At 42.2% G+C, this 25,678-nt stretch overlaps 1 protein-coding gene across 11 annotated transcripts in view; it reads right to left on the bottom strand.

Annotated features, from left to right (window-relative positions):
* Window positions 1-25,678, bottom strand: part of PALLD (palladin, cytoskeletal associated protein) — a 419,708-nt gene that overhangs the window by 25,152 nt on the left and 368,878 nt on the right. For 4 of the 11 annotated variants that reach the window (XM_073892470.1, XM_073892471.1, XM_073892473.1 and 1 more), the window contains 4 exons: window positions 15,829-16,506; window positions 4,984-5,119; window positions 1,988-2,086; window positions 1,137-1,187 (listed from right to left, as the gene is read on the bottom strand). In XM_073892470.1, coding sequence (XP_073748571.1) covers window positions 1,137-1,187; window positions 1,988-2,086; window positions 4,984-5,119; window positions 15,829-16,506 — 964 coding nt within the window. The remainder of the gene's footprint in view (window positions 1-1,136; window positions 1,188-1,987; window positions 2,087-4,983; window positions 5,120-15,828; window positions 16,507-25,678) is intronic. The other 7 variants (XM_073892474.1, XM_073892476.1, XM_073892479.1 and 4 more) reach the window with 3 other exon arrangements.

The raw sequence follows: 25,678 nt of genomic DNA, 5'->3' as shown, positions 1-25,678 counted from the left end.
AACCTCAGTCCCTTGTGGTCCCATGTGTCTCAGGAGTCTTATTCTCCTCTCCAGTGAGGCACTCAGAAGACAGTGATCTTTTTACCAGAGACTTAAAAACAAGTCTGAGCCCAACTCAATTCCATATAAAACAAAAAACATCTGGAAGTAAGTATACATGATATTTCAAATTGTCTTCAGGTCTTATCATCCTCCTCCCCCAAAAAAACTATGAAGATGAATTTCTTTCTCTTTTCTCTTGGGGGTGTGGGGAAAGAAAGAAAAAGGCAACAGCTTTGTATTCCTAAACTGTTCATAAAAATAAAACACGATGGAACACCGGTTTCCTTCTGTAGGTGAAAGCTGTGTAGGGCAGTGCCACACTTCAGAAAGGTGGCAGTGCGCGTGGCTATAGCAGCTGCAGGGTACAGAGCATTTCAGCAAGCAGATAATGGAAAACATGGCATTTTTTTTTTCACTCCTAATAATCCTCAGCCACATAGCCTCTGAACTCCTCCTCAGCTTTGCAGCTAGTAGGAACTACTCTCCACCCTCTTTAAAAGAAAAATGGAGTTGACAGTCAAAATTCTGATTAAAAAGACAAAAGCAGAGTAGCCATCAACATCCTATGGTGATGAATGAAGGGGGATCCTACAGTTCACTTGCTTACAAAAAGCACAATGGAAACAAGGCAGCCCATTATAAAATACTGTCTTTAGTAACAAATAAAAGATGTTTTAACTAGGTTTTCTCATAAAGAAGCTACCCCACCTTTAAAAAACTGTTTTGTTGTCTTGAGGGAAGAAATACACCAGTATGAATAAAACTGCAAAAAATACAGGAGTTGTTTTGTTTTAATTACTATCAAATTAATCAGTTTAAGAATCAGCGCGTTTCCCCCCAGAAAGGTGTAACAAATGAGAAACTTTTAACAATTTACAGTTCAGAGTATTCACTAGTGACAGAATCCAAGTTTGTAATATACGACAAAAAGCACACTACAGTAATTCTGTTCATCTGGTATTAAAACAGACACTGGTCACAGTATTTGTAATTAATATATGGCAGTCAAGACAGATACACAGGTAAATGAGGAAGAACACAAGAAAACAGATACAGTGAAAGACCAGAAGGAGAAGAAAGGTGAATAGCTTAACCTTTTGACCGTCCAGAGGACTCCCTACAGAAGCATGAGGAGACCCAATTTCCTGTAATGGTAGAAAAAAAGAAGTGAAGACTAATAACAGAAATAAGAATCTAGCAAGATTTCTAGTTTTCTTTCTTAAGTGAAATTTTTGTGGCAGCAATATTTAACACAGAAAAATCTTCAGATACTGAAGGCAGAGCTATTTCTCAACATCTCTGAGAGTTTACTTGATCCTTTAAACGTTTTAAAAAGCTTCCTTTAATCTTGAGACTACATCTGGAAACTCCAAGCAGAAGCAGTGGAGATTATAAAACAGCTACATCAAATCCGTGAAGGGACTTTTTTTTGGCGGCAGCAGGGGTACAAAAATAGCCATTTAGGTTTTCTGCTGATTAGTGATTTCTAACTGTATATGTGAAGGAAAAGAAAGACATTTTTTTCTATACACAGATATTTTACTTTGACTAGATGTTAAGAACATAAATGGAAATATTCACTACCTTTTTCGCACAGTTTCAGTGAAAATAGGTTTCTCCCCAGAAGCGGTTTTGCATTAAAACACAGGACGGGAAAATCAGAACGATACTTAAAAGGAGACTAAACTGATCAGTAAGAAGATAAAAAGAACAGGTATCACTGACTGAAATAACTCTTATCAATCACTTAACACCCCTGTCTGGCACATGCTATGTGCTCAGTAAATATTAGCTGTGAGCGTGACTGGTGATATTAATACTGCTTTTCTTTGACTTGCCCTCTACTTCCCACAGAACTGATCCCAAGAACAGTGTCCACAAAGAGGATGGGCAGAGGGGGCAGAATAATTACTATTTCTCTAATTAGTCCAGAGGAACACAGTACCTGATTAGCTGTTTCCTCTTCTGGCTCCTGAATATTAAAGACAGCTGCACTGTCAGCACCTAGCAGTCGACGAGCCATTCTCTCTTCATAGGTTAGCCTCTGAGCAAAGTAAGTCACAAAAATTACAAAGTTAGAAAATTCACAATTACATACTGCCTCACGATAAGGAATTTTAAAAAATGAGTTTTGGTGTTTTCTGTAACTATTTTCTCTCAACCTTCAGATGCCTGTATGTAAAAGGGGTCTGTTTCTTTCCCTTCCTTCTGGTGTTCTGTCACCTCCTCTTCCGGTCTTAGTGGCTTAATCCAGTGTTGGGGGCCACCAACTGGTACAGCCCAAATTCAAGGTGAACATAATAACCAAACAAGGCAGAAGCCGCACAGAAAATAGCTGTCATGTCCTAATCCTTCGTGATACATATAGAGAAAAGAGATATTCAAATAGCAAAATTTTTTTTAAAGGAAATGGTCTTTCCACAGCCATCTACAAGCTTCAAACCAGACTAGTGGGCTCCCAGCCTCTGGTAAGGGAAGTTTTAGACCAGCGGGCAGCGGTGGTCCCCTCTGCTTGGGGTTCTCAGCTCTACGGACATTTCCTAGGCTGCTGTGTAGCAGGTGAATGTAGGCCAATTGTAAAGGTCCACAAAGAATGGTCACACATGGCTGACTTAGCAAAAGGACTGCGAAAGATACTTGCCAAAGCTAATATCCGTAATTCGAGATTCTGCTCAGAGGCAGACTGCTTGCTTGCCCATCAGGCAAAGTGGCAATGTTTTTGCATCTAGCAGCCAGGACTCTAGATTTGGCCAAAACACATTTGCGGGGCCCTTCTTACACAGAAGAAATGCCAGCATTTTTGTTCTCTCTGTTGGGCTGTTTCTTGCCTTTCAGTTTTGGTTCTAAAATGCCTTAGAATTACAGGTCTGGGAAGAACTTTCAGAGACCCTCTGTCCCATAAACAAGTGTTTGATTAAAAATAGGGAATAATTAGTAAGGCAGAATCTTAAAAAAATACAGAAGTTACTTCAGTAAACTTCCCAACTTCTGAACATAGATGCAAATTCTATTGGAAACTCTCTAATCAGGAAAATATGTTGAATAAATTTACAATTTCCAGTAATTGCTGGTTCTAGTCCCAGCTGAAACCGGGAAGTGAAACACGTCAGTGCCAAATGACAAATAGTCCTAAAGTTCGTATTATTTAGTAAAGAAGGGGTGGGGATACGACGAGGTAGGTGTTTGGTGCATGGACTGTCTCAGTCCAAGTATGTTGTTATTAAAATTAATTTTCTCACATCTGTTAAAGAATCACTGAATTCAATTTTCAAAAAGAGTTTTAAATATCTGCTCTCTTAAAAGCCTTCCTAATGTTTTCGTGGAGAACTGCATCAACATCAAAGGTAGGACTGGAGTAATGTCCACCCTTTTCCTTATAAGCAGAAATATCAATTTGCTACCTAGTCCTTTGCCAGAATGCACCTGCTACCAGTAAAAGCCAAATTTACTTCAGTTTTGTTTCTAAACCACTAGGCCATGTGGATATCCAAGCCCTGTCTACAGAAGCCAAAAATAAGTAACAGAATAATATGCAACACTAGGAAAAAGTTGTCCTTTTAAACTCTCGAATGCGGAAATCTATGGAACTTGTTGTGAATGTCGTTTGCTGCTAAACAGATCGATAAACATATAATATACATAGTATGCTCTAACAGCTTAAGTCTCTTTAACCAAGAGACTCTTAGTCCATAAGGAACATTTAAACAGAGACCCAAAAAACCGCAAAAAACTGGAGAAATGTCTCTACTTGCCTTGAGTAAGTTCCCATAAGTATTTGTTTTAATCTTTCAAAGGCTTTAGTTGACAGAGCCAGGGGAAACTTCCAGAGTATGCACATTTACACATGCAATTACTTATTTCAGGGAGAAAAATATTTTTCCCTTTGTGAAAATCTTCTATTCTCAATGAAATGAATGACCAACACAAGATCTCATTAGAATTTTAATCTTCCTGAACTCAGATTAGGATGCCCTAATAATTAAAAGCAGCATTCAGGACCCCTCCTCTACCCTCCACCTTTCCAATCGAACATGCTCTGTTCTCACATTTTTATTTATCAATATGTGAGAATTAAAATTCCTAGAAAACATATTTAACACAGAGTGCTTTCTACTCTGAAAAAGGTATCTGAGAGGGAGCTTTTATACAAAGAGGCCCTTGTCTTCTTCTACTTAAGAGCCGGACCAATTTTTCTGGTGATAATTCCAAAATAAAGCCACCAAAGGCTCCTTTTCTTCACCTGGGAAATCTTATTTGTGAGACTTCCTGTCCCCTTAAAAATACTCGGATGTAGTAAGAGGAAGGGTCGGTAAAAAATGAGAAACAACTGGTGAGGAAACATTTAAGTCCGATGGTGAAAACATCTTCTACACATATATTGTTTACCAGATCTACCGTACAGATAGCAGAATAATACCGTGAAACAAGTGTTACCCTTTCAGATTACGGAATCAGTATCTAGTAATGGTCTCCCAGAACAGTACTGGACTTCAGGGGCCGTTTCCTCAGTAAAGATAGTCTTTGGATAGAAGGAGTACATGCCAGAGAATCCACATTCTCCTTTTGGTACTTGTGGTAGATATAGATCATTCCAGAGCATACCTTCCCCCTCCTACCCAGCCCAGATTTGTTCCTTTTTCTTTGTAATGCTGCAATTCCTCATTTGTTTTACTCCCCACCGTAAAATCAGCCCTTCCTCTTTATCTCCAACTTGCTAACTTCACTCCAAGAATGCAGGAAAGAGTGGAGGCCAAGTAGAGGGAAGCCTTTCCACTTTTCTCCCTTTCCCCCAGATTCAGGCCATAATGCTAAGAAGAACACAGATTTAGGGGTAATGAAATCAATTTTGTGGACAAAGTACTAGAACCAAAGTGAAGGAAGAACTCTCTGATGTGGGCAGCTAATATTCCAAGTTCAGGCCCCAAATCCATCTCTGTGTACCGGCTGGCCGTTGTTCAGGAGGTCCTCCTTGAAGCGAAGTTTTCGTTCCAGGTCTTGAATGACAGCATCCTTTGTGCCTTGAATCTCCTCATCAGAAGCTATTCTAGCAGTTCTGTTGGCCTTCTTTGGAAATCCCCTGCAGGACAAAAGCACAAGGTAATGGAGTCACTTGTCAGGCACATAAATCCAAGTCAAACATTCAAGTCCAACAAAGACAGTACAATGTGTCAATGTCAATGCCCACTCTTTTGTAATGCTATATCTATTCCCATTAATTATGGAAAGAACCATGAAAGCTGGTTTCGCTGTTTGGGTAACACTAACTGGAACCAGTTTTCAGAGAAAGTGGACATACTTTAGGGAGTGTGTCTCAGTGGTTAGACAAATGCCAAGAATAGGGAAGGCTTGTGTTTTAGTCCCAGGGAGGCAGCAATGTAAAGTGAAAACACAATGTGATTTGTAATCACAGCTGGGTTTAAAATCTGGCTCTGCCTGGTATTAGGTTTGTGACTTTGGGCAAGTTTCTTAACATTTCCTGTAAATAAGTATAAACATATATACCATAGATGGCTATTGAGAAGATTTGAGGGAGAACATTATTTCTTTCATACTTTCGTAAGTTCAGTCCTTCTGATCCTTTGCAATCAATTTATTCAACAACAGTGTCTAGCTCATTCTAAGCAAATACTGTTGGTTATCTTCCCTTCTATCCTGATTTGATTAGAGGAGGCCAATGTTACAAAAGGTCTAGTTCATGCTAAAGGGCCCTAGAAGGTCTGAAGGTCCTGCTATGCCTGGTACCCCCCAACACCCCAAGCCTCCTAAACCTCCTGGAGAGCCTGGGACTCTTAAATAAGTGACACCTCAGAACTTTTCTTTCCCAGGGCAGCAACAATGCCCTGGGCCATGTGAGCCAGGGGTCACTGGTGCTGGATGCTTGATGGGTGGGCAATCACTTTTGTTGGTGCCTTAAGCAATTTGCTTCCTACTTCCCTTCCTTTTCCCTCATAGGGCTGTGGGTAAAGATTCAAGAGAAATAGAATATACTATACGGTAGTGAAAATGAATGACCTGTAGCTACCCATATCGCCCAAGTTGAATTTCAAAGACGTAATGTCAAGTTTAAAAAAACCAAGTTAAAGAATACATAAAAGACGCTCCCGTTTATCAACAGACAAAAGCTAAGCAGTCTTCTGCCAGGGTAGAGGTTCTTAAAGGGTGTTCCTTGGACCAGCGGCACCCACATCACCTGAGAAACTGTTAGGAATGCAGATTTTTGGACTCACTGCAGACCTACTGAATCAGAAACTCGGGTTAGGGTCCAGCAATCTGTGTTTTAACAAGTCCTCTAGGTGATTCTGATACATAAAAAAAGTTCAAGAAATAAACTTAGCGAAACATATTAAGACAAGAGAAGGATTAACTCAGAAATTCAGGGTAGTGGTTATCTCTCGGGGGGGGGCAGTTCTGGACGTGACTGGGGAGGATGACATAGGAAGCCTTCAAAGGTACTAGAAACAGGCATGATTTTTATTACTATTCTTTTAAACTATACATATACCTTGTATATGTTTCCTTATTTATATGTTTTATAATAAGACAATTTAAGTTAAAAGAAAGGTTTACTGCAAATGTGTCATGGCACCATGTGCTGGATACCACGTCACTGATAAGGTAGAAAGCCCTAGTAAGGCTGAGGATGTAAATTAACACCAAAGTTCACCAAACTCTCTGCTTCTCACCATTTTACCCAAAAATGTAGGGAACAAGACAGTCACTACACTGGCAAGAGAAAACAGAACATCCTGAAACTGCGGTGCACTCCGCCCTCAGCAGTAATACCGTGGAATCCTGAGGCCTGTGCCCCTCCCGTCCGTTCCCGTTTCCTTGCTGAACCTCCCCTGATTTTGTGGGTTGTTCACCCTCCAATGTGCTTAGAGAAGGTGACCCCCTCCCCAAACTCAGGGGTGACTGACCTAAGTTGAGTGGTCTCAATCCCGTGGACAGTGGTTTGTGTGGCTAGAGGCATGTGATGGAGCCTTGCCGCTGAGATGGGGGCAAGGGGGGAGGTGCTCTAGTTAAACATTTCTCACCTCTACAAACAACACACAGGAAGAAATGCCCCCCTTCTTTTACTGGCTACCACTGTGTCAAAATGCCCCAAACTGCCGCACCCACACTGAGCATAAGGGGAGAACCTGCAACATGCTGATGGCGGCAGCTTGGAAAGACAGAGACCCCGGAGCCCTGATGATGTTTCTGGGACATGGGTGACCTACCCGTGGAGCCCCCTGCCCCTACACTTGTTATGTAGATCAATAAACCAGGAGCATTTAATCTACTGGTAGTCGAGTCTTCTGATGCCTATTGCAGAAAATACCCTGACAGCTTTTCCAGGTTCTTCCTTTTCTAGTCGTTTGCCCTGAAGTTCAAATGGAGGGGGTTAAACACTGGTATTAAAGAAAAGATTGTGATATCCTGTGTTTGAATATCAAAGACCAGGTCAGACTTTGTTGTATCCTACTGCCTGGGAATTGATCTTGGCTTTTAAGGAGCGGGGCAGTGAAGCTGTGACACATGAACAGCAAGAGCCATAGGAATCATGACTTCTAACCTCAATTTTTAGAACCATCCAGTCCTTCAATGAAAATGTGTATTCTGTGCCAGCTTTCCTGGGCCCGGCGCCTCTGGCCCTTAGGACAGATGTCGTCAGCCTGCAGGCTTCAGTTTAATGTCCCCTTGGAAAGGAGGACCCTGACCAAGTCTACCCATTAGTTATTTATACCATGTTTCTTTTCTTCATAGCACTCATCAAACTTTATTAATATATGTTCTTGTTAATGCTCTCTCTCACACCCTGACTCTTTGGTTAATCACAGTGCTTGTCAAACAGCAGACCCGAAAATAATATTCATGGAGTAAGTGAATGGATGTACTATCTATCTTCACTTTTTTTTTTTTAATTTTTTTAAAGATTTTATTTACTGGGGATGCCTGGGTGGCTCAGTTGGTTGAACATCTGCCTTCGGCTCAGGTCATGATCTCCGGGTCCTGGGATCAGGCCCCGAGTCGGGCTCCCTGCTCAGTGGGGAGTCTGCTTCTCCCTCTCCCTCTGCCTCTTTCCCCCTGCTTGGGCTCTCTCTTTCTCCAAATAAGTAATAAGTTTTTTTTAAAGATTTTATTTATTTACTTGAGAGAGGAAGAGCAGGGGTGGGAAGGGTGGGTGGGGAGGGGAAAAGGCAGAGGGAGAAACAGACTCCCCGCTGAACAGGGAGCCCGACTCAGAGTGATCCCAGGACTCTGGGATCATGACCCGAGCTGAAGGCAGATGCTCAACCGACTGAGCCACCGAGGCGCCCCTCTATCTTCACTTCTGATCTCTCTCTACCTTCCCCCCTCAGGCAAGAAAAATTGTCCCAAAGCCATCTATAATCAAACCACATGTAAAAAGTCAGGCTCAGAACACATACAAATTACACAGTTTTGGAAATAAAGTTCTGTGCTGCTTTTGACTAAAGCCTTAACATCTGCAAACTAGAAGAGGTACGTTCTAAAGTCACCTGAAAGGTAAAATGAAAGCCAGCTCTGTTACATCACATATTATTGGGAACACACGGGTTCCCATTATTACTTTAAACTTGACAACATAAATGAGTTGCACAACTGTGTGATGACATGTAGCATTGATGACAGAAGCTTCCCTGTGTCTCTGCGGGCACAATACACTGAGAGCCGTGTTCTCTGCACAAATAAGAAAGAAAGGGGCAAAGCGCGGCTATCAAGGCCCGAAGAGATCACCTAAACAACAGAAACAGAGAACTGGTCTTTTAAAAGACAGCCACAAGTCGTCTTGAACAAGTAAACACCTGTCTGTTCACAACAGAATAAGTCCTGGGCTTACAAAGCATTTCTCAGTATTTCGGACTCTGTAGGGAACTCAGGCATGACTGCTCTGGGACATTTCATAGAGAAGCCATTCACCTTGGTTTGGGTTCTTGCCACCCAGATATTTTATTGTCTCAAGGAGTACAATTAAAATTACTCTTTGACCCAAATAAAAACCCTGATCATTCTGTTTCTTTTAACAAGGGGATTCCCTAAACACAGCAAGATCACAAGCCTTAGAGGAGCATTTACTTCATCTCTGTTTCCTGCTATTTTAAAGACATTATTTTCTTTTACAGAATTTAAGGTACACATATTTACTTGGTTCTGAACAATTAACACTGAAATCAAATCAATCAGTTGAAAGATTTTTAAATGTCTAACAGTCACTGCACAAATACTTATTGAGTATCTAGTACGGCACAATGCTGGGCAAACACATCAATACAGATTCTGTTAAGCCTGTAACTCCAGAGTTGGTCTGTAAGGTGAGTGACTGTGTCACCTGATGACTTCTTAGAATTCTGTGCAGTAGAAATCCTGTGCATAAAAGTGAAAAACAGGAATACAACAAAGGCGTTATCACTATAGTCTAAAAAGTATTCTACATGACAAGGAGAAGACAGTCAAATCCTGCAGGGTGGTCTTTGGTTTCGGAGGGGTTGATAATCCAGTCAGAGAATAAATGAAGGAACAAGCCATGCTGTAGTAATTCTAGGTGCAATGGGAGTTAAAGAAGTCGAAGAGAGTGCTGGCTAGCATGACTGCAGAAGACTCCCTGAAAGAGGTAGAATCTGGGATCCTGGAAGATGATGAGGATGCAGACGAGTAGAGATGGGAGAGGAAGGAATTCAGACTCAGCAGGAATAAAGGTGCAGAAGGGATAATCTCATTTTTTATTGCTTAAGACACTGTGGTTTGGGCTAGTTACTAATGGCTACATGCCTCCAGTACCTCCTCTGTAAAGTGTAAAATGTGGGTATTAATAGCATATACCTCATAGGATTATTAGGAAAATGACACGAGCCAAGACATATTAAGCACTTGGATCCGTGCCTGGCATACTGAGGGCGGCTCTGGAGAGGCCAATGGGAACTGTCCAGTATGGAAGTGAATCAGGGAGACGAATCTGGCTGAGGGGAACAGAATGAAAGCGGGAAAGGAGTTTAAAAAGATGCTAAAAACTCTTGACTGGTTTCCAAAAGGGTGCAAATAACCTTTATTGATTGGCTTCTCAGTGTTCGACTCTGTTCTAGGTGCTCGGAATACAGTGTTGAACAAAACTAAGTGACTGTATTTAGAAAAAATATATTCTATGGTGGGGATGGCAGAGACAGGAAATAAAAGGGTGGAAGAAGGGACAAAGCAGGAGGGTGGTAAGTGCTATGAAGGGACGGGTGTGTGAGTGGATGACCATATTACACAGTGTGGTCAATCACAAGTCTGAGGAGGTGACATTACCTCTGAGGCCCAAGTGACGGTATGAAGACCTACAGGGACAGCTAGGCGATGCAAAGGTCACTAGGTCTGAATGAATCTGGCAGGGTCACCAGGGCATTGTGAACCCTGAGGAAAGAGGTATAGGATACAGTACTTCTCACCCTTGTTTTAATATGGAACCTTTTCTTTTTTTCAGAGAGTATCTCATTTGGATTAACATAATTCAAAAAACACTTCAAGCAACTGTGTTAAAACTGAGCAAAGAGTTTAGAGTTCATATATAATGTTAAAGTAGAAACCAAAGTGGAGTATTCTTTTGTGGTGGAGGCAACAGAAAAGAAAAATAGTTATTAAGTTTTCGAGGCAAAGTTTTGGCAACTGAGTTTGTTTTCCTATAAAACTAATTCTTTGTTGGAATTTAACGTAAAATGGCTGTGGCTGGTTCTCCCAAATGGCACCACTTTTGATAAATGAAGAGCAATAACTCATTAGGAAATTTTAAAAAGAGTACTTGGTGACAAAGAGATGATCTCCTTTCATGATGGTCTGTACAATTAAAAATAAAAATGCTTAAATGCTAATTCAAAGTAAACTGTTACTAAAACCAGAACTCGTCACAAAAACCCATACTCAGAAGCAGATCTCAACTAGTAAACAATTCATACAAACCTCCCACAATGAATATAAATACTTCAGTGTATACACAGTTCAGCCCAACTCTGCAAAAAATATTACTGATCTGTTTACTCTAGCTTCAACCATAAGTCACTTACCATTTTAAAATAATATTCATGTGGTTGGGGGGTAAAAACATCTTAAACATATACACATGCATCTGGAAGATAAAATCTTGCAGATGCAACCACCACCAAATCCTAGAAGGTTTTCTTTTTTTCTGGGCTACTGAATAATCTTGAAAGTATCCCGTCCTTGAGATACTATTCTAGGTCAATTTTATCAGTGTATTCCAGAAACTCAGATCTCCAGAGTACAACACCGATTTAAGAGATAATGTGCCTATCTAGCAACCAAAGAATTTTTCTAACTACTGAAAGTCCTCTTATTCTCCTCTCATATTCAGTGATAGCTAATAGTAACTAAATTCCACAAAATTTCACAGTAAGCAGAACCATTAACATGTTGGCATTCAGAAATCCCTCATATTCAAGAATGTAATGTGTGAATTAATACATAAAAGAGTCCAAGATACACAAACTGAGTTTTTGTATATCAATTCTATTTTTTCTAACTGAAGCCAAAGCTGTTAGGGTACAACCGGATAACCTGAGCTCATACCTAAAGGAAAATAGATGCCTTTATAAATACATTCAGTTCTCACATTCTCTTTTGGCTTCTCTAGAGAATAAACTCACACACGTGTGTGCACTGTACCACTACTTGGTACAGAGCCATCCAAAATGAGCAGGTCTGATTCTGACTTGTTCCTGGGGCAGACATTTCAACGGAATCATCATCAGTCACAGCAGACCCCGAGAGCTCACTTGCTAATTTGCCAGAAAACAGCTGTCTGGGATCGGATGCAACGTTCTGTGCAATCCTCTCAGATCCTAGTGAACCCAATAACAAGACCCTGGGGAGGCCCGAAACCCCTTTAGGCCTCTGCCTCTGACGAGGAACGACGGACGAGGCACCCCCACCTACCTATTTCCTGCAAGATCGGAGAAAGACAGGAATACCGAGATAACGTCTGCAGAGTCCAATGCAGCTTTTGTCTTTTCTGTTAGTTACTATCTAACCACTGTCTTGACTTGAGAACTGGCTAAAATACAAATAAATCTTTACGAACTTTTCCTTAAGATTTAGGGGATTCTGTTTTGTTGGTTTGCAGCTGTTTTCTTTGATCAGGAAAGAGCAGACATCAGATTTGTCGGAGATCAACCTGGGTAATACACCCAGGCTAAGCATGCGACTCCCTCTTTGCTCAGGCTTATTCCAGAACCCTGGGAAATCCCTTCGCCTCTTGGCATGCTCACATTGAATGCAGAGTGATGATAGTGTCCCCACCTACCTGTTTCTTATAAATCAGGGAGAAAGAGAGGGACAATGAGATAATGTCTGTGAAGAGCTGAGTACCTACAGAATAAAAGCTCTCATGAATACATCCATGTAAAAGCTCTTATTGACACATGCTTTTCCTTTTGACAAACATGGGATAACATTTCAAACCAAAGGCCTACTTATTCAGAAGAGGCAATTAAGAGTATAAAACATTGTAGCACTGTGGCTCTGTGGCACTCCCTTATGAGAACAGAGTCTAAGAATGTGAAGGTGGGCAAAAACTACAGTGCCAACCAGCGCCCATCTGGTTCTCAGGGACAGTTCTGATCTGATTCACCCAGACACACTACTGCTGCACTCTTCCCAGGGGGCACTCCCAAATCCCCCGGATTCCCACTATCTCGGAGGAGATCTACTGCATAGAAGAACAGGGTGACTGCAACAGAAGCCGTAAACCTAACTATCAGCAATTGTGAGGCGAGCAGGATACATGAATTTTATCGAAATGCAAACAGGCTTCTTTCTAAGGCACGTTTTCTCCTCACTGCCCCCATCTGAAAGATTTAGTCAGCTTCACATTTGTGTCTGTCCACAGCTTTAAGAAGCTGCTAGTGACCCCGGTCATCCTGGGGAAGAATGTAGCTGCCTGAAGGAAGAAAGGCACTGGAGGAACTGGACATGTGGAAGTTCCCCAAACCACAATCAGCCAACAACCAAATAGTGTTGCTGTGAGTCTGAGTCCAGCTCACTGTCATTGGCCTTCTTGACCTTGTGCTATATCCCTGGCATCCATGGCCTTTGTTCCCTGACTGACTTCTGCTACCCAGACATGTTAAGAAATAGAACCTTACCTTCATGGACTATTTAAAAACTTAGTGCATGACCAGCCTACCCTTTTCCGGATTGAAATGAGGACAATGTTAAACATACAAACAGAATAAAACAACTAGTATACCACTGATGATTAAGAAAACTGAGATAAGTGACATTTATATTTAAGATTTTGATAAAACAAGGCAGGCAAAAAAAAAAAAAAACCAACACATCAAAAAACAACTTACCATATTTCTACTTACTGAGTCACGTGTAATCAATCTATTTACTGGTACTTGACAAATATGGCAAAACCATTCAACCAGATAAATTACACATATACATGGAATGAATTTGCTATCATAATCACAAATTCACAGTGAAATATAAATGAAAGTAATTTAAAAGATTCACTTGACAACAGTTTGCCAGTGCCTACAAGTTCAAGGATGCCATAAATTGTAGTCACGGCATCCCTAACAGGGACATTCGGTCTTTGGCGATTCATTTGGATTATTATGATGGAAAAATAGCTATCTTTTCATTTTTAATTCAGAACACAAATGAAGGATCCCATAATATACCAGAGGAGAAACATGTTCCAAAAGTCACATGTATCAAACCGGAAGAATGAATTCTTGAAGTATGTGTGATTTAGCAAATGGAAAATTCCTTGGAGACAAAAGGGTAACCATATAATGATGGCCTGCCTATTGGACTGGCACAGAGATAAAAATCTGCAGCCTATATGGCCATTTACCTTTGGTGTCACAGTGTCTATCTTTGGGTACAGTTTTCCATAGTTTCCACAAAATTAGCATGATGACTTCTCCATTCATTTTTAAGAAATGGCAGGAGCTGCTAGATTCTTTAGTGGTAACAATTATAAAGTATTTTACTCCATAAAATTAATAACTATGATAGATAAGAGACAAATGCTTCTATTACTTGAGGTAAAAGCTCTTAGAACTGCATATATTCTTAAGAGAATTTCAAAGATCAGAAAAAACTTTCTACTTAAGATGATAAAAGGCATGACGACCCAACACCTTTGATAGTCTAGTCTTTGTTCAGTAGGAGAAATATTACACAGATAAGTGCTTATCTTCCTGGGAAGCAAGATTTGGTACCATTTCCTAGTAAGAGGGACAAAACAGTGTCATGCAATAAATTCCCACTTCTTGAATCTAACAGCTTCTTTGTGGCAAGAGAATACTTCATTTCCTAGCAGTCAAATCAAAGAAAACCAACAAAAGGGAGAAAAACAAAAAGTTTTCTCAGCCAAGTTGAGTCGCTCAACTTTCAGTAGAAGCCCATTATCACATTACTATACAAACTCACCTCCTTTATTCTACTTATTTATGTATTCATTTGGGCTTTTTCCAATAAAGATTTGAGAAGAAGCCAGATTCAAATATAGAATTCATGTAATCAACATTTAGAAAGTGCCTATCGAAACAATACATTGCTAACAGAAGCTCCTCAATACATCTTGTCAAAGTCAAGCATAGCAACGCTCATCTCTAAGGTGGTATAGTACATCCCCCAATGGGAAACCTTTTCATACGAATGAAAAGAACCTAAATTCTTAGGTCTTTTCATTTTATTCTTTGGTAGAGTGTCTTTCTTTTCTCTCTGAAGTAGGATTTCAGAGTTTATTTCAGAGACAGAGGAATGTGGCTTGACCTTTGCTGATGCGCACTTGCTTTTGAACTCTGTAGTAAAATGAGTATGTGCTAGCTTTTAGTCATCAATAATATGTGCCAAACACCTATATGATAGATTTCTTTTGAAGGCTTTAATGCACTTTGTAGATGTCATCTTCTGCATCCTCATAGAGTTTTCTATTTAAAGACTTCAGACGGCTGCCACATCATCGTTGTGACATAAGTAAAGACAAGTGCTTAGATAATCTGAAAACAGAAAAACTGAGACTGAGGATCCATGTAGTCTACCTAGAGATTACTGTTAGTCAGGGACAGAACTGGTACATCATTTCTTCACCAGATTGCACCGGTCCTCACTTACTTGTATGGATAACACGAAGACATTTATGTGTCTTTTTTCCTTCTGCTCAATGACTACATATATGTAAAGGCTTACTTTTTAATTCTGTTAATTTAGATATTTCAAAAACATAAGATGTATACTTAATGACCAAGCCCCTCCACAGTTATTATAACACTGAGCTGAGAGATTAAAAATGCGTGGTTCGTTGGTAAGATTTGGAGTCAGACAGGCATGAATTCAAATCTCCGTTGAGTGGCTACAGTGACCCTGAGCAAATTCTGGAACTACTGGAATCCTCAGCTGTAAGTGGGGCGGCGATACCTCTTAGGAGGGTATCAAATGCGGTCACATACGTGAACCGCTTAGCACGACGCTCTTAGTGGTAGCTAACGCCACTATCGGCAAAACTATTGAGAGCCCTGCATAGATTTTGGGTAGTTTCTGACGAGTCTTCTACTGTTTAACGCAGAAGATTAAGGACTGATCTTGGTAACGGGTAAAGACGCTGAGCAAGAATAGTCTGGTAAAGCCGCCGTGACAAGAATCTAAACACTGCACGTTAGGAAAGACGCGAAAATGGTGGAGCGCTACCTCTGGGTTGGGGCTCAGCGGGCGCACCAGGGTAGGGGTGTGTGGGGCGGGCAAGCGGGGGTGGGGGGGGGTGCGGCTGTCACTCACGCGGGGGTGACGCCCTTGGGCAGGCCCAGGGCGTTGACGGCCACCGGCGGTGGCTGCGAGGGCAGCAGGGCGCTGAGGAAGGCCGCGGGCGTCTGGCTGTGGCCGAAGCGGGCCGTGGGCGAGGCGCACAGGGTGGCCGGGGCCGCGCTGGGGAGCGGTGGTGGCGGCGGCGGCAGCGGGAACACGTCGGGCACCGGGAAGGCCGTCGTGGGGCTGAAGACCGGGGGTGGCGGCGGCGGGGGCGACGGCGAGGACGGGCACCACGGAGCCTCGGCCTCGGCGCCGAAGGGCTGCGCGAAGGGCGGCGCGGGCGCACGGCCGAACTGCTTTAGGGTCGGGGACATGGGCGACGGGAGGCTGGAGGAGCTGGGGCTGGAGGCCGGCGTTCCGTGGCCCGACGCGGGGCCGAGGTTCTGTGCCGCGATGAACTGCTTGGGGCGCGCGTAGTTGAAGGAGCCGGAGGACTGCATGGCGGGCGCGGAGCGGGAGGCGAGGGCGCTCATGGGCTCCGCGGAGGCGGGCGACGCGCAGGCCGCGAGCTCGGGGGAGGCGGGCGGCGGCGGGAAGGGCGGCGAGGGGGGCGCGCTGCGCGGGCCGCCGGCGGGCGGGGGGTGCCGCGCACTGGCCTCCTGCTCCAGTCGGATTTGGTTCTGGAGTTGCTGGATTTTCAGAGGGTCCCTGGAGAGAGCGGGAGAGAGAAAAGCGAACCTTCAGAGAGGGAACTGGAAGGAATGTTCATTTGGGGCAGTAAGGTTTACCTGTGGACGGAACTTCCGACGTACGCCAGCTCCAAACTACGACCTGGTCTGAATGAGGCACAAGTTGTGTTGCCCGTTATTAATTCTGGACCAAGCGCTAAGCCAATTCGGTAGAATCAGTTATCGCAAGGTCTAATTTAAGTTTTACCAAACTGATCCAAATCAGTTTACAAAATCCAGTGATGGAAATTTTGTCTGACTTCCAGGAACCATATTTCATTTTAACAGAACCAGAAATACGAAGAGAAAAACTTTTGACATGAGTTCTCAGTCCTCTCATTTGTCAAATTTTTGGAAGAGAAGTCTGTCATAATGAGAAAGTTAAAAGAAAAGACAAGCTATTTTTGGAAAAGCTGGGTAGCCCAATTTGCCTACTTTCGGGCTGTCAACTCTGCATTCAGTAAATATCACAGAGTGATTTTGGGGGGAATATCTACTTTAATTTCTGCATTTGTTGCCTACAAAAACACACGCAGAATTGACGGTCACCAAAATTTTAGTAGTAAACCCTGAATTGCCAATTATTTATGCAAACCTTAATACACACTGATATTTTGTACCATGTCTAAAATACACAAATGACACCTATCTTTAGTATGTAGGTGTTCAATAAGCAATAACAATTTTATAATAATAATAATAATAATGCAGTTTTAATTCCCCCAGTACTTTCCATTGAGAAGCGATAGTTTGAATTTTAATTTTTGCAAGAGTTAAGAGTTTTTAGCTAATTGCTAGCTGCTTACTGTTTTACTCAATCAAACTTTCCTGGTTAGCTGAATTTTACATCCAAGATAGTTTCCTTTATTCAGTGACCAATGCCTGTCAAAAGAAACTTCAACAGAAGGTGGCACTATAACAAGCAGCTAGATCAGCCATGAATAGGCAAAGCCCTACTAACTTTAACCCTTTTAAAACGCAAAAATAAAAACCGCCAAAACTCCCTTATCCATAAGTATTTAATTTCCAAAATCAAGCTTTTAGAAACTCAAAGCAAGGAAAGGAATTGAAGCTGCTGATCAAAGTAAAAAAAAAAAAAATGAAAAAACCCCACAAAAAACCAAAAAGATTTAGCTCTCTTAGGAAGTATGTAGGAACGCCCTGTGTCTTCCATCCCCTTCTATAACCATCCAGTAAAGTAATTACACTTAAATCCACAAAAAGAACAAGAAATGCTTTCTTGGGAACCAAAAAGTATAAACTAGATGGTTCTATTATGTATATAAAGTATGTAGATGGCTCTATACGCTTAATCTGTGCAGAGCATCAAAGACTTCAGTAAAGAACTTTTGTGGGGTCAGTCCTATGGAACTCAATTGGAGCATTTTAAAAGCAGCCATGCCACTGGTAGGATTCACCAGATGCTGAAGTTCCAGATGTCAGTGTGGTTTGGGTCCACTGTCCAGCACATGTGCTCCTGCATTTGTGTATTTAGAACTGGCCCCGGAATAGAATTCATAAAAACCACCCAACACAGCTCTAAAACCCATCATCTAGCACTTTCATCCTGAATCCCCAAATGCTCTTTCCGAGCTTCCTGCCTATTCTATCACCTTATTTCCTACCTCTGCATCCTAGTCCTCGAATGTTCATCATGAACATTCAGGGCACCTGTGTCCCTGGGTTGGGAGGGGTCTGGGCGGCCCTCCTCAGAGGCACTGCCCCCCTACTCTGGCCAGCTGGGCTCACCAAGGCCTTAGCTGTGTTTTAAGGTATTTTGAGCTGGGCCTGGCATCAGCAAATAGCTATGTTTAGTGGCTCTGGCAAGGCTGCTGCAGACTCATATCATTCCCTGTATGTGTTGCGAGGACTCCTCTGCCCCAAGATTAGGGAGTGGCTCCTGTGAAGCCAGTCTTCAAAGAAGCCAGGGCAGGCAAGCCCAGACCACCGCTGTATTCTAACTCTCCCGGGGTCAAGCCTACTCATCTGGCCATTAAGAACCACCACCAAGTTTGTTAACCCATGTGGGCTTAAAGCTGCTGAGACGCTACTTTTCATAATAAGTGACAGTTCAAGAAAGTTTTAATGTAGCATTTCACAAGAAATGAACAGGCATTCTAGTGATTTAGTTACTAGTAGAGATTGCAGTGAAGAACTTTGCTAGGGTTTCTACTTGCCCATTTTGCCCTGGGTGAAGAATGAAATATGCAGAGAACTGGAAAGGTGGGAAGGGAGAGTAAAACAGTTATTTTGAATCATGAAGTGTCTGGCTTGATTTCTGGCAAATCATAATATTTTAAAGAATACTTGAGTTAAATGGATCTGACACCTGGATTCTGAGATGATGAAATGCACAATTCTAAGTCATTTTCTCCGTCCTCGTTACATTATTTTTATAAAAGTTCATTTTCACAGAGATTAAAAAGGCAAAGGGAATGAAAGGTACCAGAAAAGCCTTTGGAAATTGCTTAAATGTTATAAAAATTCCTCACTTTTCTGGTTTCCCCATTTTTTCCTGCTTTTTTCTGGAAATGAAACTGCATTGAACCTCTTGGAAATACTGTGTCAGGGCTGAAAAGTTAAGGCGTCTGGACAGCCCTAGTCACAAGGACGACACTTTGATCAGCATATTAAAGTCTCTGGTTTTGCACAACTACTCCATCAACCACCACCCCCAGCCTTTTGCCCTCCACCACAACCCCAGTTCAAAAACTCTAAGAAATTTCCTACTCTTATCCCTCCTTCAATTCTAAAGGCTTCAATACTTAAGGAAATGAGATGTCTGGACTTTTTGTTACACACCTGTCACAGCCCATTTACAAATGGGGAAACTTCAAGCAACACTCTCAAGGTCACAGAGCACGTTACCTGCAGAGCCAGGTTAGATCTGTGTCTGTGTCTGGTTTCTTTAACCGCACCAGGCATGTCAACATGGAAGCACCCTCACCACCTCCAATGTGATTTAAAAAAAAAAAAAATCCTGTGGTCATCTTTCTAAAAACTTTCTCCACTCATGCCTCCACACAGCCAGAGCATGAGGGCCTTAAGGATCGGAATCATCAAGATTTTAAATTTTTACATATTTAAGAATACATTTAAGAATATCTGACTTCAAACTTGATTCTTTTTATGCTGAAATGGTACAAAGATGAGATCTTGGCAGCTCAGAAAGGGAATATACTAACCTTATGTTACAGAAAATCAAGAGCCTTCCTCCCCTCACACCAATGGTTTGGACACAGATTTTAACTAGAACTATTTTACAGACAATTGGATGGGGCAAAGGTTTAGATCTGACAGGGAGAGAGAGAGTTGCAGAAGCCAGTTTACTTTCCACGTCAGTAATCTGTCTTGCCACTAGATTAAAGCAGCCTTGGAAAAACGTAACCAACCAAGGGACAGTGTGGTACAGGACAGTAAGGCTAGACTCAAGTTGGATGGCACTGACTGGGAACTGAGCGCCACCAGCTACTAACTGTGGGGTCACTAACAGTTAGTGATTAACAGTGCCTGGTTCACAGCGTGAGCTCAAGAAACATTCCATGGCAGGAGAGAAGCACCACATCAGCTAGGGTTACTGTACAAAATGAACCCTAAAAAAATGGAGATCATGTCCTACTTCGTGTAAGGGGATTTTCCTCCTTATCTGTTCCCACCGCAAGTGGTGGTCCTTCTTGTACTCATAAAACCACAGCAGGGGCAGGAGATGAGAGACAGCACGAGTCATACACCTGGCACTGGCTTGCCTCATTTTCAACAATCCTGGGAGGTTGGTATTTTCATCCCCATTTAAAAAACTCCCCATACATCAGTGAGATCAAGTAATTTGTCTATGGGCAGAACCTGGATGTGAAGGGCTGGTTGGCTAGAAACAGAAAGCCTTGCACTCATTCTCTGCAAAGTGCTCAATAAACAAGAAAAAAAAAAGGTTTATTAAAATGTTAGCTTATTATTACTACATATCACTTTTTCTCTGGGGAACTGCAGCCCAAGCTCAAAATAAATGATGTGAAAGTAAACTTCTGGAAAACAACTTTTATGTAAATTGGAAATTCCCAGTATTTCTCTCTGGAGCAATGTCTGGATTGCAAGAAGTAATTTATCCCCTGCTCATATTAATAAAGATTGAGTATTTATAATTGGAGAAACTCTTGGGATCTTGAAGCTGGAAAACATTTGTGCTTTCAGAATAAATATGCTGTTGATTTATACATTTTCCTTCATTTTTTATTGTGTGATACAGAAGCCACCGTATGATGAAGAGGTGCAAGACAGCACCCTCTGAACCAAGAGCTCTGCTGGTCCTATTTATAAGCACTTTGAAAGCAAGGACGATGACCTCCAGCCTCCTCACAACACTAACCCCTAACCCGACACCCTCACAACACACAACCGAACGCCACCTTGGCAGACACACACTGTCAGTGACAGAAACCGGGTTAATTTCTGGCTGCAATTTCTGCACCCGTCTCAGTCCATCAGGTACATTCAAGTAGGGTAGGCCTACAATAGGAGGGCCCCATATTGGACTGGGGAATTTTAAGCCTTTTCAAATGAAGGTAGATAAGTGAATCAGGGAATAAACTGGGTGTTTCCACAACATTGGCTGGGATCAGCTCAGTATCAGATGTATGTGAGAACTCAATATATTAACTCTGGGAACTTATAAAATAGAATACAAAACTCCTACAAGGCCTTGAGTTCAGGAAGTGCTGATTATGTTCCATCTACTTTTATTAGTACTTCAACTGTCTTGTTCTTGTTTCTGTTACTCATACTTTACGTCTTCGTATCACATAAACTAGGTCCACTTGGTGAGGGTCAATATCTAACAACTTGCTTTGTTTAGCACTAATTTATTCCTGCCCCCAATCACAATCTTGAGAACAATCATTTACACAATCAAACCGAGTTAATGTAAGCCAAATGAGAATGTACTACACTGGGTTTTGGGGAGGTGGTAAGTGCAAAAACAGCTAAGAATTTAAGTACGTTCTCCTTAAGGTTGGGGGAGAGGACAGGGATAAAAGATTTGGATTTTCTACAAAGTACCATCAACAAGAGAATGTGAAAATCAAATTAAAACTGACCGCTGCTTAGGAATGTGTGGTTAACATTTATTACAAAATGACATAGGTTTCTTTATAAAAACCACGTTCTTTGACCTTTAATTTATTCTGAGCCTCCTGTAAATCATCCCGACTCTCTGGATAGAGCCAGGACGCAACACAATTAATTACGTAGAAGGGTTCAGGGAAGAAGCGACCCGAGTGAAATCAGCACACGACTTGGGTCTCTTTTAGAAAAGACCCGTCCTTTCCACTTAGAATAAGAACTGCATTTGGCTCTGCTACAGAAAAACAGGAGCTCTTTATGTCTTCGTATGTAAAGTTGATGTCTATTTGAAGTCATCCCATGTACCATGAGAAAGAGAGAGAGCAACTGCTAACCAATTCATAATCCTCCTGGGAGCGTCTCTGGAATATCATCAGAGGATGGCTGTGTCTCTCATGTAGCTCAGGGAATAAGGACCGAGAGGCAGGGCTGGTGTTCTAACAAGGGCCAACACTGACCTGAGCTGTTCCTCAGAACGTGAATTCTGCAGCCGGCTTCCCGGATGCAGAGGACTCTCCTTTAGGAGGTTTGTGGAGGTGCAACTCTCTGTTGCATAATGGGGTACATAAATGGTCGTTTGGCTTTGTGAAGGCTGTGGGATGTGGTCCAAAGCATTTATAGTCCTACCAAAAGGACTAAATTGTATGCGATAAGGCACAGACTCTGTTTATGGTGTTTGCAATCCTAACGAGTAAGCCTGATAAATCCGAAAGAGGTCCAATGCTGGCATCTCAGCCTCAGCCCTTTTTAAGGGAGGAATGTGAGGTCAGGTTCTAAGAGCATCAATTCCACATCACAGTTAAATGCCTTAAATAATTTTCATTTCTGTTGCTGAACAGGCTAGTGGAAACAGCAGGAGGACATTAGCTGCTGATTCGTAGAAAAACTGTGTGAACATAACAGACATTAACAGAAATTAATGTGGACTGTTCCCAATGGAAAATGTTTGGTATTACTTATTTTTTAAAAAAAATTTTTTTTTATTTTATGATGCAACATCAGTGATATCATTGAAACACCAAAGAAAAAACTCCCTTGGAAACAGATGCTGAGGAACTTTCAGGTCTTAAGCATTAAATTTCCCTGAGATTTTAAAGAACTGGGGGAATAAAAGGTAGACAAATACTTAACTTTAGGTCTTATAACGAGATGAAGAATTCATGGCATATTTTAAGGTTTCATACATGAAGAATTCATGGCATATTTTAAGGTTTCATATGGTTAATCTTTCCTCAAATTTCCATTTTATCATTGAGAGGCTTATGCCATCCCTTCTGTGTCATTTCCGTTTTAGTTTATGTTTGCTGAACCGAATATATCAAAAACAACGGTGTGCATTTTGTACTTGCAAGAATGTATTATCACTAGAGGCTAAGTGCCCTATCTTTCCAAAGAGAGAACTCGCCAAGTGGCTGTCTTCTATACCCACTCACCAAATGGCTTTAATATACTCAGAGAACAAAACAGCAATTCTCACTTCTCTACCCCTTCCAAACGTTTTATCTTCAATATCTCTTGGTGCTCTCATGTAAGAAGCTCAGTAAGTATTTGCTGAATTTAAGTAAAATCCTCAGATTTCTCTAACGTATCCATCGAGTGATAGGGCACGCAGACACACACCACTGCATTGTTCTGAGGGAGGAGAGATACCTTGCAGATAAAGCCACTATCACACAGGCTATATTTATAAGTAAGAACACAGAGTCAGCCGGAGAAATGTTCAAATAGTTCAACTCCAGTTCAGCCACCAGCTATTTATGACTTTGGATAATTGGCTTATCCTATCAGGGACCCAGTTCCTCAACTTGAAAATGGGATTTTATAATGTTAGTATCTGTAACGTCCTAATAAACTTTCAGATTTTATGATCCTTACTCTTTAGTCCAGTAACATGCAAACATTAGAGAGAAACTGACTGTAAAAGGAACGCATGAACAACTAACCAAGTCCAAGCATGGTGTTTATTCGTATACATATATTAATCCTATGCATATGCTGTTTTCACATCCATTCAAACTGTTTTTGAAAAACGAATATGTTATTTCCTGGTAAACAGAAATAGATTTTGAAGGCGTTAGAGAAGCAAACTAAAATCATTCCACAAAGGACTCTTACAAAATCTCATAAAAGGAAGGATACTTTTATTATGTAAACAATCATCACCTCATCAGTTAACATTAATTGCATTTATTTCTTAATGTAGATAAATTCTACAGATCAATCCTGTCCTCCATAAGTTAAGAAAAACAGCTTTGGGGTTTTGTGTGTCTCAGGACAGCTCCTGCTAGAATGTTCCCCCTTACAGAACCGTGAACTAATTCAGTGGCTGTGGAACCACTCACCATTCTGTTAATAGGCCTTTACCCTCTTTCCACCACAGAACCTTTTTTCCTTTGGCCTGATTTTGTAAACCTCCTACAAATTAAGGTGTTTCCTTGACCATAAAGATCCGGTTACATCATGCTCTGGATCTGTAATCCGGGAGGGTCAGTCCTGTCCGCTCCTCACTCCTGCTCCCTCTGGGGGAGTGAGACAATGCAAGTGCCCACCCCTCCTTCTCGAAGCACTCTTCTCTGCCGCCACCATCCTCGCCGCCACCATCCTCGCCGCCACCATCCTCGCCGCCACCATCCTCGCCGCCACCATCCTCGCCGCCACCATCCTCGCCGCCACCATCCTTGCCGCCATCATCCTTGCCGCCACCATCCTTGCCGCCACCATCCTTGCCGCCATCATCCTTGCCGCCACCATCCTTGCCGCCACCACTGTCCTTGTTCTCCTGCCTCTGATACTGTGCCCTTCCCGCACAGCTTCTTCTCTGGCCTTCTAACTATGGGGGCCCCCCCAACATCAGAACTTCCCGATCACTCCCTAATCCATCTCTGACCCAGACCCCAGTCCTGAATTCCAGTTCTGTTGCCCAGTTCATAGAACATAAACTCATCACACCTAAGACAGGGTGCCCCTCTCCCCTAGTAACGCATGATAATTCAGATTCCCACAATTTGGCCCCAAGCAGCCCTAACTTCTTCTAACTCCTGCTCTATCTCCACATTTTCATCCTTCCACATTAGTGTCATTGTCCCCCAGACTCACGCTGGGTTTTCCTTCTTAGTCTTCTTGCATGTCCTACCCTCTCTGGGAAGGCCCACCCCCACCAATTTCTCTCCATCCACCGAGGCTGTCTTCAGCCTTTTGTGCCCCTTTCAACATCTATCTTTCCTTGGAGTCCTCCCTGGTAATATCTAGCAGTTCTTCCTCCCTCCCGCAAGCCGCACCAGTCCTCAAGGCTGGTACGGCACTGTCAGGGCTTGGCGGTGACGTCCTCCACCCACACCCACGAGCCAGATCTTCTAGAACCAGGGGTGGCTTCTCTGTGCTCTCCTGGTGATTACTGCAATGTTTGGCTCGTAGATGTCACTACCCGTGAGGAGCTCACCAGGCATCGTTTTAGGCGGAATATGGGAAAGATGAAACAATCAGAGCTCTTATGAGGATGACAGGACTTATACTCTGGTTTTTTAGTATCCAAAATATGAAACTCCCATCCCCCAAAAGGGAGTGTTTGTGAAGCTGGTAGCACAGTTCCCAATTTGGCATCTATGTGCACTCCATCATGTTCCAGGCAGTGGAAGCATGTACCAGTGCCCATTTTCCATTTTATTTGGTTATCAGTCAGAAGCGCCTCAAGTTTATGTTTACCTTGAGGAAAAGTGTCTCAGGGATATTTGCAGAACTTGGTGAGAACTTTAGTCATCTCTAGAGATTTCTTTTCTTTAAAAGGGCCCATTCTGCCCATTGCTGCCATGTTCTTTTTCAAAGTATAGATTATATCCTGAGATAACGAAGTCGGTCCCTGTACAGAAAGAGGAAATGGCTCCCTGTGTGTCCATTGTGTAGCAGGTCATAAAGACCTAATAGCACAGTGCGAACAAAACTGCACTGGACGACCGTGCTGGGGCTGGAATCTGAGGCACTGATGCTATCTGCCCAAAATTTCACGCTGATATCTGGACTTGTTTTTCAAGTGTTGTGGA

The sequence above is a fragment of the Callorhinus ursinus genome, unplaced genomic scaffold (genome assembly GCF_003265705.2).
Source record: "Callorhinus ursinus isolate GAN/ISIS: 27379988/994484 unplaced genomic scaffold, GSC_fseal_2.0 scaffold4, whole genome shotgun sequence".
NCBI lineage: Eukaryota > Metazoa > Chordata > Mammalia > Carnivora > Otariidae > Callorhinus > Callorhinus ursinus.
The sequence above is the reverse complement of the archived record's forward strand: the minus strand, read 5'-3'. Positions and strand labels throughout refer to the sequence as shown.